Here is a 17027-nt window from a genome sequence, read left to right as displayed (position 1 = left end):
TTCTATGGTGCTTGACAATTTTCAAAAGTTTCACACACATGACTTCATGTAATCCCATATGGACTCATATAAAGTCCTTCAATATGATAGATCCTTTGAACTGGAACATCTTTTCAGGTTTTTAGAGGTTTGGAGTGTAACTCTACTTAGACATATATTTCTTAGAGGGATTCTATTTTGTTAATTACTTCAAAATACAAAGGAACAAGAGATGATATTACTATACATAGAAAGATGCCTGCTCATAAAGCTTATTCTGAGATTAGCACCAAGAATGGAAATGAGAAGATGTTGCAGGTTGAGGAAGGGAATCTGGCTGCTACCTTCCCTCTGTTCCAGCTGTACGACTCAGAGTCTGAGGCTTAGGCGAGGGTTTATGTGGACATGTCCAAAGTATCTGGGCCAAAATGATGCGCTGACCTACATTCCAATCTCCAGAAGGTCCTCACTGTTGAGGCTAGGGGTGGTGATCTGCCTTCCTTACCCAAGACGAAGATTAGGCAAGTCATTTCGAAAGGGTACCAACTTCTAATCTAGATGAGGGGTGCCTCAGGGCTGGGCTATGATTTCTTGGAATTCATGTCCTGGCCCCATTTACCAATTACACAATGCACTTAAATGGTTACAGGTTGGTGGTGGTGGCATTCAACATTTCCAAGGAAAGGGAAGAAAAATAGTGTTAAAAATGGGCCCTCTTGTGGAATTGCTGGGACAGTAGCCATGGAGAGAGGGAAGTCTGGCCTGATGCTGGGGAGTTTTGAATTATTTGAGCTATTCACACTTACTGCTTCTCTGTTGGCAGGCTGCCTGAAGATATCACCATCAGAATGTTCCCACGACAATTCTCCATCTCCTGTTTATTAAAAAGAAATAAAAAAAGAATTAGACATACATAAAAGGGAACAATACCACCCCTGTGACCCAGTAACATTTTAGGTTCTATGATCCCGAGGTTCTTTAGACATGTTAGCTATTGTAGCTGTCCTTCAAACAGCAACGCTGGAGATTTCTTTCTGGGTGTGCCTCATTTTTCAAGACAACTCTGAAGAAAGCTGCCACTTTCTAAAATAGAACATCTAGCAACATTACACAGAATTTGGAAAATAAAAGGGAAAATAATCACTTTCCACTGTAATAGAGCCATCATTGTCACTTTTGCTTATTTTACTCTGATGATAGTTAAGTATTTTCAGGTCATTTTCAACTTGTGTTTAAGCTACCCTTAAAAAATGAGAGTTTTGAGGATTTGGTCTGTCATGATTTGTTAAATTCACCATTATGTCTCTGAGAAGTTATGACTTGATCTGAAAGTTAAGTAAAACTTGCTATGGTTGGAGTGTTTACATAACCAGTATCCAAGAGGTACTCCTCTGTTTTTGCCTGAGACACCTTTCTCTGGGTCTCTATGACCCACTCTTTGAACAGTGAATCCCTATCATTGCTGTCTTTCAGAGTAACTACTTTTAGGAGGAAGATTCTACTTTCAGCCTTGAGAAAAAGAAACACACAACAGATGTGGATATTTCTCAGTTGATTAAAAATAATAAACAAGAGGATAACCTCCAAGAATATTGCCTTGTATTATCTATAACCAAGCAAACAGATGGGAAGAGCTTGATATTAGAGATACTTGCACCACTCTAAATGATTACTCTGTGTGTGTATGTGTGTGTGTATACCTGGTTGAAGATAAACACAATATCTATTCAACCGTATATTTCATGGAATAACAAGGAATACAAAAGTGTATAAACATTAAGAATCTTCTATTCTAATTTATCTCCCATGCTTTCAAAACCTAAGTCTAAACAATAACATGTTCAAGTACTGTTACTGGTTTAGGGCTTGAAAAAGACCTGAAAATTAATTTGATACCAATATTATCATCAGGCAGCAATGTAAAACAAAGCACGGCTTTAGCTCTCCATGATTCAAAGATCATCTTATGGGAAAAAAAATCATGAATTCTGTAAATTTAATTCTGGTTGCTAGGTTAATCTTTCTAAAACACAGCTTTGATTGTATAATCGTGTTATTCCCTGATCAAAACCCTCCATGGGTTTCCATCCAAGACTCTATAATCAGCCCCCACCTCATCTAACTATCTGAGCTACTCTACAATGGGAACCCTTTGACCTCATTACTCTTCATTGAACATGTAGCTCCCACTCTTGCTTCCATGTTTTTGCTCATGTTATTCCTTTTCTGAAGTTAACTTCCCACCTCCCACACCCCAAAGCTCCTATATGACTATGAAAACCATTTAAGTTTTTCCTCCTCTACAAAGTCTTCCTCAAGTATTCTTACATATTTCCAATTGCCTAAAGGACTTAGCATCCTGTAGCCTCAGAGGTGCATAGGACTTCAGGCATAATTTTGTCTAACTGTTCCATTTAACAGGTGGAGAAACCAAGGCTCAGAGAGGGCAAGGAGTCCTTCACTCACCTAATGAGTTGACGAAAATTAACACCCAAAATCCCAGATTTCTTGGCTCCCAAATAAGTGTATCCATTCTCCAGGGGCAGGGTTTATTATTTGTGTTATTTGTGGCTGTATCACCATCATCTATAACAGTGCCTGACATATAATAGTCACTTGATAAATACTTGTCAAATGATGGAACTGGGAGGCCTTCTATGACCACCTATCTAAAATTTCAACCCCCTTCTTATAATTCCTATCCCCCCTCTTTGCTGCTTCTTCTTAGCACTTCACAGTATCTTACATTTTACATATTTTATTTATTGTCTGCTTTCTCCCATGACAATTCCCCAATGAGAACAAGGATTTTTGTCTGTCATGTTCAGTGATGTAATCCCAGCACCTAGAACAGTGCTGGGCACACAGTACTTATTCAGATTTTCTTGAATGAATCAATACTAAAACACTTTACAATATTTTCTGCTGTTAAATATTTCCTGAGCCTGCTTTGTCTCCCTGAAGAGACTGTAAATCCCTTGAAACCAGAGATCATGTCTTCGATCTCCCTCTGTATTGCTTACATCACTGGTTCTCAAAGTGTGGTCTCTGGACCGGCGGCAGCAGCATTACTTGGGAACTTGTCAGAAATGCACAATTTTGGACCCCACCCCAGACCTACTAAGTCAGAAACTCTGAATCAGTGGGGATCAGTGATCTCGGTTCTGACAAGCCCTCCTGGGGATTCTGATGCAAGCAAGAATTTGAGAATAACTGGGCTGAAGCACTTAGCATATTCCTGGTTACATATCAGGTGCTCAGTATACGTACTGAATTGAACTTCAGTTAAAAAAAATACAGAATTAAGTGCTTAGCTAATAGTATACTTGCTTCTACCTGGTTATTCCACGTCTGAGTAAAGATGGCAGACAAGACTACATGGAAACCCTGATTAACCCTGTAAGGGCGAATATGCTTTCACCTTTGTTCATGTCAAAAAATAATGCTCAAACATCAGCTAACTGCATCGAATGCTTCTTGGGTGGAGAGCCTGATACTAAGGCAGAAGGAGAAGAGAAATCAGGGCTGGACCCTTGCCCTCAAGACATTTACAACCTGTTTGGAGGTGACAGGAAATCAATAGAGAACAGAGCCTAAACACACACACACACAGAGTAGCAACTGGAAACACAAATGGCATATACATGCTTAGGAGATACTGAATGTGTCGAGTGAGCAGTCAGATGTAATCATGGAAAGCATCCCCAAAGAATTGTTAAACCACATCTTTAGAAGTAGATACTGCAGGGTATAAACAGACAGTGATGTGGATAAAAGGAATCTCAACTGAAGGGAATGGCATTTACAAAGGACCAAAGCTTTGGAAATAGTAAGTCACATACTGGACACAGCAAGTAAGGCGTGGCTTGAGTAGAAACTTCAGATGTGAAGCAAGAGAAATGAGGTTGGTGGAGAGAGGTGGGAGGGAGAGAGGCTGGTAGGAGGAAGGGCGAGAGGGAGGAAGGGAGGAAGACAGGTTATTGAGGTAACCAGGGTGGTAAATAATTGCCACATAGACTTCAAAAAGAAGCTGAAGAATTCACATTTGATCATGTTACAAATTTTTAATTAGAGGTGCCTATGGTAAAAATGATATCTGTGGATGCTTATCCTGGCAATGGAGTGTTGACTGGTTACGGAGCAACCGGAATCTGGGAGGCCAACCAGAAGGCTGTTGTAGTAATATGTGATAGGCCATGAGAGTCTACAAAAGAATGGAGAAGGGGTGAATCAGACTACTGCAGATAACAAGAAAATGATAAGACCGTGGTGGAAGATTTGATAATCGAGGCTGAAGGCAAAAGAGAAAAGTATAAAATGACTCTAGAGCTGCAGATCTGGAGAGCTGGGGAATGGCACAGCCCTTGACAGTGACTGAGTGGGGATAAACTGGGATTTACTTGTTCCGTTTTAGCTGGTAGCAGTGGATCTAAGCTATGTCCTCAGCCACATGAAAATATGGAACCAGAAAGAAGGAAGCTTTGAAACCAGAAAAGATTCGCCAGCCAATGGCAAAACAAAACGTAAATGCTATAGTATGTGGTTTCAAGCCTAATCGAAGCAGCCAAAAGAGGACAAATTATAAAAGAAAAAAATGGTAGACTGGCTCTCTTCATCAAATGTCCATATAAAATATAGATTTAATAATCAGTATTGACATGAAATGTTTATTCACACGACCTTCTAAGAAGTTCAATTTATTGCATTTAGACCCTAGAGTCATAAAAGGGCTTTTAAAGAGTGTCTTTAAATACTTAACAGTCCAGCCAGAAGCTTAAAACAATATAGAAGCATACAGTCCCTGTTAAATAAGGAGAAAGGCAAGATAAAGGGACGAGGCAAGTCATTTATCAAGCAGACTATTAAATACCCTAAGCACAAGTTCAGATGAATGTGTCACAACCACCCTAAGCGTTAGCAGACGTTATGTCTACCTAAACTTGAACTATTTCACTTCATTAAAAGCTACTGGAGCTATTACTTGTGTGTGTGTGTGTGTGTGTGTGTGTGTGTTCTCAATTAGGTACTACTAGTATTTTTGTTGCCTTTGAGCTTTCAAAGTCATCAAAATGGCATTCTCTAAGCTTGAATGTTCTGTAAGTAGCCAGTAAGGGTTTCAACATTTTAGTTATTTTATATATGAAGCATAGTTAAACTTGAATTATCTTCTTAGATGTTCACATTTTGTATGGCTATAAAGTGATTCTTTAGACAGGGGCAGGGTCTGTCTGGAGAGCTGAAAATAGGTTTGTCCATTTACAATCTTAGATATTATACCTTAGATATAGCTAAGAGACAAAATACATTTCTAAAAAGTAGGCATCAAAACTATATAAAAAAAAAACTGTTTCTTTGTTTTTTTTTCCCTGATTCACTGGGCAAATTATCTTGAGAGGAAGCCTCTTTTTTCAGCCAAGACTTTAAAAAAAACAAAAAAAAAGTGATTCTAATGGAGACAGATGGATTCTAGTTAATTCCGAGAAGCAACAAGATGTAATTTTAACCAATTTTTAAAACCAAAATGAAAAACAACTCTAGTGTACTGTATGTCAAACAGTATTCATTTAACCTTAAAAGCCACATGTGTTGTTTATTCAAACCTCAATTATACTCTGAGTGGTACCCTATGGAGATGGAATGGCTTGGCTTTCTGGTAATGGGAGAAGTGGAGAACAAGTATTTGAAAAATGGTCAAGAGCTGGGCTAAAATTCAGACTGTTTATAACTCCCATTGCTCCCATTAATCTCTGGTTGGCCGGAGCAGGTCACTGAAGTAAACCCTGTCCTTTCAAAAGGACTAAGTGTACAATGAGATTACGAGATACCCACGAAAATAAACCTCAGACAGCAAAACTGCGCCAGCATGTGGCCACTTTTGAACCACACACAAAATCATAAACAGGGTGCCCCATAGGTCCCGATTTATCTAGGACATCCTAGTTTCATGCCTGTTTTTCTGGCAGGCATAATTATTAATTATCACTTTCAAAAGTGTCTTGGTTTGGACGATATGGTCACTTTAATCATAAGGCAAATGGAAATTTTAAATGAATCCCTGAGACAGGGAGAAGTGATCTCCATGACAAGGGAATGTGATCTCTGTATTTTTAGAGGAACAAGTTGAAATCAGCAGAATCAAGGCAAATACTTAAGGGCTTTTGAGGGAAAGTGGGAGAGGGCAGAGAGGAAGAAACTGATCGTGAAATCTCTACCTACTATGTGCCAGGTTCCCTGGTGGGCCATTTTATAGCCAGTACACAATACTCAAGCTGGAGATGAAAGAGGGAATGTAAGCAGATGACTCTGGATAGCTTCTGCCAAACATCTAATTCTACAGATTCTGTGGAGAGGGAGCAAGTGTGCTGAAATTTGAGGGACGCTTTAAAGAACGCTGGCATAAGGATTCACCACCGGTAGACATCTGAGCTTCCAATAATGATATATAGTATTGCAAGAAGCCCTCCAGTGTCTCATAAAGTGGACAATCACTTTTTTTAAGAAAATAACTTTATTGTCAAATAAAGCATTTTATTGTTTGGGCTGCCAATACAAGCTCTTAGCATTTTAAACAAAATATCTTCCTGAGAAACACTAAGACACAGGCAAGGGGGAACTCCTGCCAATAGTGGCAAGCCAAATCTGAAGAGCAGTATCAAGTATTTATCCAGAAAAATCAGAAGTATGTACTTTTTAAAAAGTGCATTGTGAGAGTGCATATCTTTGCAAGAAGGCATCATGGGAGAAGGAATAAAGAAACTTAGTTAGATGATGCCCATGACCCACATTCTGCTCTCTTGGTGGAGATGTGGTTAAACAGATCCAAGTTTATGGTTAGATATAGGGTCTTTACATCCCAGAGTAGTCCCAGTGAATCTGCTGGAAGTGTTACCATGTCTGGTCCCTGGCAGCAGAATTGTCACAAAGTCTGCTCCTTCCAGTAGCCTCAGAGTTAACAGAGCCCCCAAAGTTGCTTCGCATCCCCAGGCTGAGAGGCAGCATAGTAATAATGGCTAAGAAAACAGCCTGGAGCCAGACTACTTGGGTCCAAACCCTGTCTCTGCCCCTTCTTACCTGTGTGAGTCTGGACAAGTAAATGAACCTCTCTGTGCCTCAGCTTCCTTATTGCTAAAATAGAGATGATAAAACCTATCCCATAGGGTTGTGAGGATGAAATGAATGAGTATATGCAAAGAGCTTAGGACAGTGCCTGGCACATTGTAAGTGTCAGCTATTATTCCCCACTCCCCCTTCTTCCCATCCTTTGCCTCCAGTTCCTTCTTCTCAAGAATAGCTTACATATGAGGAAAACCCAACTGAAGGGACTCTCAGAAGTGTGCTCCGCATTTAACAAAGGAAAACTGCCTGGATTAAACAAATAAATGAAGCCTAGCATAAAGAGGAAACTTATGCCCACATACAGAAAGGGAATAATTTCATTTCTACAGCCAGGGTCCTGGAGATACCAAAACAATTTTTTAAATGCCTGCAGAGATTCCTTCAGCTCTTCTTTCTCAACTAATGATCAGATTCTCTCATCATTATGCTAGTCCTCTCTTTATTGTCATCTTTATTTAGAAAGGAGCTTATGTTTTAATTAAACCTTTTTCTCTCTTGGTTTAAAGTGACGCTTGAGAGGACAGATATCTGCTTCTTTGGGAGGCAGTGCAATTTACATAGTCATAAAGTGGAGTGGTAAAAATCCAAGTACCCAAATAAAGTAAAGTCCTGCACTACCACGTTCATACATGGAAAATAACAAGCAGGATGGAAAAGGGAAACTCAGTGATCTACCAGTGTTTACCACCTGGTCAACCTGGGAATGAAAAGCAGTCAACTTAAGGTCTTTCTTCTTTCCATAAATACCACTTTGGCTTCCTGGCCCTATCCAAAGAGGATTGGACTACTTCGTGGGAGCAAGGGATGTGGATATAGTTTTAATAGCTAAAGCAAAAGGAAAAGTGGATGTAGTCATTCCAGCAGTTTGCTTAAATCAACTGAATAATTGTAACAACCATCCACTTTGCCTGGGCTATGGAGACCTGGACTTTCATCCACTGTGAAGAAATAATTGCTCTGAAATGCTTCACTGGGAATTTCTTATTTTTATTGTAGAACCAGATTCATAGACACATGAAAAACCCTCCAACTCAGCAACAGGATGAGGCATTATTGACCTTGACAGGATATCCCAGATGGCCAATTAGGAATCATCACTATTAATTTGTTAAACTTAGTATGAAAGTTAGTGCTATCCAATCCACAGTCTGAAGGGCTTTCTGTCTAAGGAGAAATATTCTAGACATAAAAGACATGCTGAGAAGGAACATGATGACCTCAGAGGGGTGGGAGTCCCGGGACAGCATGCAGCAAGCATGCTGGATATGAATTCTGAGTGCAAGGGATGCAGAGAGAACAAAAACAACCTGAAAGTTTCCCTGGAAAAAAGAGATTCCAGTTGGTATTTAGAAGAATAAGAGAGGTAGACAAGGATGGAAAATCCCTAAGATGGTCCCACATTCATCAATATGAATGATTGACTTTTGAAAAAGAATTACTAATGGTGATCAGACTCTTCTATAGCTATGCGAAGATCAGAGTGTTTCAATACATTTTAAAGTTTAGGTGAGAACATACAAACTCAAAAGTTATTCAGTTAATTTTTATTTTTTAAGTAGTATTTTTCTTTAGCAATGTTTCCTTTCTATCATTGTGACTAGGAAATGGTAGTGTTTCCACAGACAATGTGGGCAAAACCAAAAACAGCTCTAGACTGATATGCACGGATCTATATTTGGAGTTGTTACTTTTTCCAGTTTCCTTTGATTTTGAAAACTTTGAAAAAGTTGGTAGATTTTTGTGATGTTAAAAAAAATGAAATATCTGACATACAACTTCCCTCGAGCTCTCCGGGTTCCAGTCAAGATGGCATCTGAGGTGTAATTTTGCTGCTTTTTGGAAAGAGAAATCAAGAGTCTTAGGTAAAATGGCAGTTGTCTTGAGCACTAACAAATTGCCTTTAAACAGCTGCTTCCCGTTTCAGTTACCTTGAAGGAGTTAGCAGAAATATCTCAATTTCATAAAAAGAGATTCAATTTTCATCTTGGGCTCACTGGAGATGTGCTGGATAAATAAGCTTAGGTTGAGTAAGTTGTGAGGTCAGTCATTCTCCTGCCTGCCTAGCCAGGACCACACTTTCAGTGCTTGTCAAAAGCTTTTCATAACTGTGGCTCTCTTTCCTTTTAACAAATCCATCATAAGCTATATGCTTAATATTATGCTAGGGGAAATAGAGGAAGAAGATGGTCCTTTCCCTTCAGAGCTTGCCAGTTGAGGAGCCAAGACCCATAAAATAATGAACAATTGAAGAAAATATTTTAAATGCTGTAGTCCACAAACCAGACTAAGCCCTCAAAGTGGTCAAAGAAGGAGATCATCGAGGACTAGAGTAATCGGGTAAGGCTATTTAGAAGATGTGTAACTTCAGCTGGAGTCTTGAAAGATGGGTAGGATCCTAACTTGCAGAACAGAGGTGGGAAACTATTCCGAGGTTTGGCGAGTAAGGATTAAGAGAGGCACATAACAGGAGGCAGGATCAAGATAAAAAGTATAAGATTCTGAGCTCACCTCCTACCATGGACACACAAAATTTACAACTCTTACAGAGCGACTAACAGAATGACCTGAAGATTAGCAGAAAAGATTTTCCACCACCAAAGATATAAAAAGGGAACCGCAACAAGACAGGTAAGAGGTGTGGAGATGCAGTCCAGTCAGGATCCATACTTTTGGTGAAGTGACCCACTAGTGGAAGGGATAGCATAACCATGAAGGTCCTTCTAAAGGAGTGAGGGATCTAAGTCCCACATTGGATTCCCCAGCCTGGGTGTTCTGCATCAGGAAGATGAGGACCCAAAACATCTGGCTTTGAAAACCAGTGGGCCTTATGTTCAGGAGAGCTGGAGGGTTGTAGGAAACTGAGACTTCACTCTGAAAGAGCACATGCAAAAACTCATGCACTCTGAGTACCAGCACAGAGGCAGCAATTTGAAAGGCACCAGGGTCAGACTGACTTTCTGATCTTAGAGAGGCTTCTAGAGAAGCAGGAGGCAGCTGGGACTCCCCCGATGGACTGAGATGCTGGTGGCAGCCATTATTGTAAGCTCATTCTACTGTGCTGACACTGGCATTGGCAGATACCATTTTAGAATATTCCTTCTAGCCTATTAGCACTGGGGGATGCCCCACCCACCAGTACACCCATAGCAGTCATGTGCAACTGAGTCACACAGCCATCCATGCCTGGGGCCTGCCCTGCCCATCAGTGTACCTGCAGCATTTGCACACCACCTAGCTGCACAGCCAGCCAGGCCAGAGGCCAGTACTGCCTACCAGTACATCAACAGCAGTTGGCCTTGCCAGAGAAGAATGGTGCAAAATGCCCACATAGGGGACACCTCTGGAACATCTGGCTCTGGTGACTAGAGAGGAGCATGCTGTTGGGCCCCACAGGACATCTTATACATATGTATAAGGCCACCTCTCCAAGATCATGAAATGTAAAGTGCCTACCTAATAAGGAGAAAAAATTAGAAAATTAGGCAAAAGGAAGAGACAAATTAATTTTTAAATGAAAGAATAAAACAAAAACTCAGAAAAAGAGCTAAATAAAATAGAGATAATCAATCTACCTGATACAGAGTTCAAGGTAATGACCAAAAAGATACACATTGAACTTGGGATAAGACTGGATGAACACAGTGAGAACGTCAACAAAGAGTTAGAAAATATAAAAAAGAACCATTGCTGAAGAATACACCTGAAATAAAAAATACACTTGAAGAAATTAATGGTAAAGTAGATGATACAGAAGAAAGGATCAGTGACCTGGAAGAAAGAGCAGTGGAAATCAACCAAGCAGAACAGAAAAAGAGAAAAGAATTTTTTTAAATGAGGATAGTTTAAGGGACCTTTGGGTGTAACATTAAGGGTACAAAAATTCACATTAGAGGGGTCACAGAAGGAGAGAGTGAGAAAAGGATAGGAAACTTATTTGAAGAAATAATGGCTGAAAACTTCCCTAATGTGAGGAAGGAAACATATATCCAGGTCCAGGAATCACAGAGAGCCCCAAACAAGATTAATCCAAAGAGATCACACCAAGACATATCACAATTAAAATGGAAGAAAGTTAGAGAATTTTAAAGGTAGCAAAAGAAAATAAATAGTTACATACAAGGGAACCCCTATAAGGTTATCACCTGAATTTTCAGCATAAACATTGCAAGCCAGAAGAGAGTGGCAAAATACATTTAAAGTGTTGAAAAGAGATGATCTTATGGGTTTTTTTTCCCTTTCTCTTGTTGATGTGATGTATTACATTGATTGATTTGCATGTGTTGAACCACCCTTGTGTCCCTGGGATGAACCCCACTTGATCATGATGTATAATCTTTTTTATGTGCTGTTGGATTCTATTTGCTAATATTTTGGTAAGGATTTTTGCATCTATGTTCATCAGTGATATTGGTCTGTAATTCTCTTTTTGGTAGTGCCTTTGCCTGGTTTTGGTATCAGGGTGATGGTGGCTTCATAGAATGAGTTTGGGAGTATTCCTTCCTTCTCAATACTCTGGAATAGTTTGAGAAGGACTGGTATGAGTTCTTCTTTGTATGTTTGGTAGAATTCCCCGGTGAAGCCGTCCGGTCCTGGACTTTTATTTGTAGGGAGGTTTTTTATTGCTAATTCGATTTCATTTCTAGTGATCAGTTTGTTCAAGTCGTCAGTTTCTTCTTGATTCAGTCTTGGTAGACTGTATATTTCAGAAACTTGTCTATCCCCTCTAGGTTATCCATTTTGGTTCCATATAGTTTTTCATAATATTCTCATACGATATTCTGTATTTCTATGTTACTTGACATATGGACCAATGGAACAGAACAGAGAGCCCAGAAATGAACCCACAAACTTTTGGTCAACTAATCTTCGACAAAGGAGGCAAGAATATACAATGGAATAAAGATATTCTCTTCAGCAAATGGTGTTGGGAAAACTGGACAGCAGCATGTAAAGCAATGAAGCTGGAACACTCCCTTACACCACACACACAAATAAACTCAAAATGGATCACTTGAACATAAGACAAGATACAAGAAATCTCCTAGAAGAAAATATAGGCAAAACATTATCTCATATATAACTCAGAAATGTTCTCCGAGGGCAGTCTATCTAAGCAATAGAAATAAAAGCAAGAATAAACAAATGGGACCTGATGAAACTTACAAGCTTCTGCACAGCAAAGGAAACCAGAAGTAAAACAAAAAGACAACCTATAGAATGGGAGAAAATTTTTGCAAATGATGAAACTGACAAAGGCTTGATCTCCTGAATATATAAGCAGCTCATACAACATAATAAGAAAAAAACAAATAACCCAATCTAAAAATGGGAAAAAGACATAAACAAGCAATTCTCCAAGGAAGAAATACAAATGATCAATAGGCACATGAAAAAAATGCTCAGTATCACTAATTATCAGAGAAATGCAAATCAAAACCTTTATGAGGTATCACCTCACACCAGTCAGAATGGCCATCATTCAAAAGTCTACAAATGACAAATGCTAGAGAGGCTGTGGAGAAAAGGGAACCGTCCTACACTGCTGGTGGGAATGCAGTTTGGTGCAGCCACTGTGGAAAACAGTATGGAGATTCCTCTAAAGACTAGGAATAGACTTTCCATATGACCCAGGAATCCTGCTCCTGGGCATATATCCAGAAGGAACCCTACTTCAAAAAGACACCTGCACCCCAATGTTCATAGCAGCACTATTTACAATAGCCAAGACATGGAAACAGCCTAAATGTCCATCAACAGATGACTGGATAAAGAAGATGTGGTATATTTATACAATGGGATACTATTCAGCCATAAAAATGACAACATAACACCATTTGCAGCAACATGGATGGCCCTGGAGAATGTCATTCTAAGTGAAGTAAACCAGAAAGAGAAAGAAAAATACCAAATGAGATCACTCATATGTGGAATCTAAAAATAAAAAATGAACATAAATACAAAACAGAAACAGACTCATAGAGATAGAATACAAACTTGTGGTTGGCAAGGGGGGAGGGGGTGGGAAGGGACAGACTGGGATTTCAAAATTTGTAGATACTGACAGGCATATGCAGAATAGATAAACAAGATTATACTATGTAACACAGGGAAATATATACAAGATCTTGTGGTATCTCACAGTGAAAAAAATGTGACAATGAATATATATGTGTTCATGCATAACTGAAAAACTGTGCTCTACACTGGAATTTGACACACATTGTAAAATGACTACAACTCAATAAAAAAAAGTTAAAAAAATTAAAAATAAAGTGCTGAAAAGAAAAAAAATTACAACCAAGAATACTATGCCTAGCAAGGTTATCATTCAGAATTGAAGGAGAAATAAAGTGTTTCCAAGACAAGCAAAAACTAAAAGTTTATCATTGTTAAACTAGATTTATAAGAAATGCTGGTATCTTCTTTAGGCAGAAAAGACTACAACTAGAAATTTAAAAATAAATAAAAGGAAAAAACTCAGTGGTAAAGGCAAACATATAGTAAAGACAGTGGATGAGCTACCTAAAAAAGCTAGTATGAATGTTAAAAGACAAACAAATAAACAAAAACAAAGCATAAATACAGGACAGAAATAGACTCATGGACAGAGAATACAGACTTGTGGTTACCAGGGGGGTGGAGGGTGGGAAGGGATAGACTGGGATTTCAAAATTGTAGAATAGATAAACAAGATTACACTGTATAGCACAGGGAAATATACACAAAATGTTATGATAAATCACAGAGAAAAAAATGTGGCAATGAATGTGTATATGTCCATGAATGACTGAAAAATTGTGCTGAACACTGGAATTTGACACAACATTGTAAAATGATTATAAATCAATAAAAAATGTTAAAAAAGACAAAAATTGTAAAACAACTATAACTACAAAAGTAGTTAAGGGATATGTAAAGTAAAAAGATGTAAACTATAACATCAAAAACAAAAAAATGGAGAAGGGAGTAAAAATGTATTGCTTTTAGAATGCATTCAAACTTAAGTTACTACCAGCTTAAAACAATCTGCTATATATAGATCAATATATAGAAATCTCATGGTAACCACAAACCAGAAACTTACAATAGATACACAAAAAATAAAGAGAAATGAAGCCAAACACCAGACTAAAGAAAATCATCAAATCACAAAGGAAGAGATTAAAGGAAGAAGAAAGGAACAGAGAAAAACTTAAAATCAATCAGAAAACAATGAATAGAATGGCAATAAGTATATACCTATCAATAATTACTTTGGTTTAAATGCTCCAATCAAAATACATAGGGTGGCTGAATGGATAAGAAAATAAAGCCCATCTATATGCAGCCTACAAATCTAAAAACACAAACAGGCTGAAAGTGAAAGGATGGAAAAAGATATTCTATGCAAATGGAAATGAAAAGAAAGCTGGGGTAGCAACACTCATATCAGACAACAAAGAGTATAAGAAAAGACAAAGAAAGCATTACATATTGATAAGGGGTCAATCCAACTAGAGGATATAACAATTGTAAATATTTACCATCCCAACATAGGAGCATCTGACTATATACAGCAAATATTAAGAGACATATAAAAGAGAAATTGACAGTAATACAATGACAGTAGGGGACTTTAACACCTGGCTTATATCAATGGATAGATCATCCAGATAGAAAATTGATAACAAAACACTCATCTTAAATGACACTTTACCCAGATGGACTTAATAGATATACACAGAATGTTTTATCCCAAACCAGCAGAATACAGATTATTTTCAAATGCACATGACACATTCTCCAACAGTGGCCACATGCTAGGTCACAAAATAAGTCTCAATAAACTTAAGAAGATTGAAATCATATCAAGAATATTTTCTGAAAAAATGGTATGAAACTGGAAATCAATTAGAAGAGAAACAATGGTAAAAAGCATAAACACATGAGGGTAAACAGTATGCTATTAAAAAACCAATGGGTCAACAAAAAATCAAAGAGGAAATTTAAAAATACCTTAAGACAAATGAAATTGACAACATGACTTTCCAAAAACTTATGGGATGCTTCAAAAACAGTTCTAATAAGGAAGTTTATAGCTATACAGATCTACCTCAACAAACAAACAAACAAAATCTCATATAAACAACCTAACCTTACATCTAAAGGAACTAGAAAAAGAAGAACAAAGCCCAAAGTTAGTAGAAGGAACTAACAAAGATCAGAGTGGAAATAAATGAAATAGAGACTTAAAAAACAATAGAAAAGATGAATGAAACTGAGATATTTCTTTGGAAATATAAACAAAATTGATAAACCTTTAGCCAGACTCATCACGAAAAAAAAGAAAGAAAGAGCCCAAATAAAATAAAGAGAAGAAATTACAACCGATACCACAGAAATAAAAAAGATCATAAGAGACTACTATGAAAAATTATATGCCAACAAACTGTACAGCCTAGAAGAAATGAATAAATTCCTAAGGACACACAATCTCCTAAGACTGAATCAGGAAGAAATGGAAAATCTCAACAGACTGATTACTAGTAGTGAAATTGAATCATTAATTTTAAAACTTCCAACAAACTAAATTTCAGGACCAGATGACTTCACAGGTGAATCCTACCAAACATTCAGGGAAGAGTTAACACCTATCCTTCTGAAACTATTTCAAAAAATTGCAGAGGAAGAAACACTTTCAAACTCATTCTATGAGGCCACCATCAACCCAATATCAAAATCTGACAAAGATATCACAAGAAAGAAAATTACAGGCCAATATCACTGATGAATATAGATGCAAAAATCATTAACAAAGCATTAGCAAACTGAATCCTGCAAATTGAATACATTAAAAAAGATCATACACCATGCTCAAGTGGGATTTATCCCAGGGATTGAAGGATTTTTCAATATCATTGTGATACACCACATTAACAAATTCAAGAATAAAAACCACATGATCATCTCAATAGATGCAGAAAAAGCTCTCGATAAAATTCAACATCCATTTATGATAAAAACTCTTCAGAACGTGGGCATAAAGGGAACATACCTCAACATAATAAAGACCATAATGACAAACTCACAGCTAACATCATACTTAATGATGAAAAGCTGAAAGCGTTTTCTCTAAGATCAGGAACAAGACAAGGATGCCTACTCTCACCACTTTTATTCAACATAATTTTGGAAGTCTTAGCCACAGCAATCAAAGAAGAAAAAGAAATAAAAGGAATCCAAATTAGAAAAGATGAAGTATAACTGTCACTGTTTGCAGATGACATGATACTATACACAGAAAATCCTGAAGATACTACTAGAAAACTACCAGAGTTCATCAATGAATTCTGTAAAGTTTCAGGATACAAAATTAATATACAGAAATCTGTTGCATTTTCATATACTAACAATGAAATATCAGAAAGAGAAATTAAGGAAACAATCCCATTTACCATCATATCAAAAAGAATACCTAGGAATAAACCTACCTAAGGCAAAATACCTGTACTCCAAAAACTATAAGATGCTGATGAAAGAAATTGAAGATGACACAAACAGATGGAAAGATATACTGTGGGGAGAGAGTTTAGGATTAACATACACACACTACAATATATAAAATAGATAAACAAGGACCTACTGTACAGCACTGAGAACTGTATTTAATATCTTGTAATAATCTATTATGGAAAAAAATCTGAAAAAATATATAAATGAATCACTTTGCTGTACACCTGAAATTAAAACAACATTGTAAATCAATTGTACTTCAATTAAAAAAGTAATTAAAGATACTGAAGCCTTGAGCTACATATGAAAATGAGCAGAAGACCTGAATAGACACTTTTCCAAGGAAGATATCCAGATGGCCAACAGACACGTGAAAAGATGCTCAACATCACTAATCATCAGGAAAATGCCAATCAAACCACAATGAGATATCACCTCAC

The 17027-nt window shown here is 37.6% G+C and overlaps 1 protein-coding gene across 4 annotated transcripts in view; it reads right to left on the bottom strand.

The window, feature by feature from the left end:
* Positions 1–17027, bottom strand: part of CHRDL1 (chordin like 1) — a 116943-nt gene that overhangs the window by 23792 nt on the left and 76124 nt on the right. For all 4 annotated transcript variants that reach the window (XM_006215184.4, XM_015248664.3, XM_006215185.4 and 1 more), the window contains one exon: positions 786–853. In XM_006215184.4, coding sequence (XP_006215246.1) covers positions 786–853 — 68 coding nt within the window. The remainder of the gene's footprint in view (positions 1–785; positions 854–17027) is intronic.

The sequence above is a fragment of the Vicugna pacos genome, chromosome X (assembly GCF_048564905.1).
Source record: "Vicugna pacos chromosome X, VicPac4, whole genome shotgun sequence".
Classification (NCBI taxonomy): Eukaryota; Metazoa; Chordata; class Mammalia; order Artiodactyla; family Camelidae; genus Vicugna; species Vicugna pacos.
Note: the sequence above shows the minus strand (reverse complement) of the source record. Positions and strands in the feature narration are given on the sequence as shown.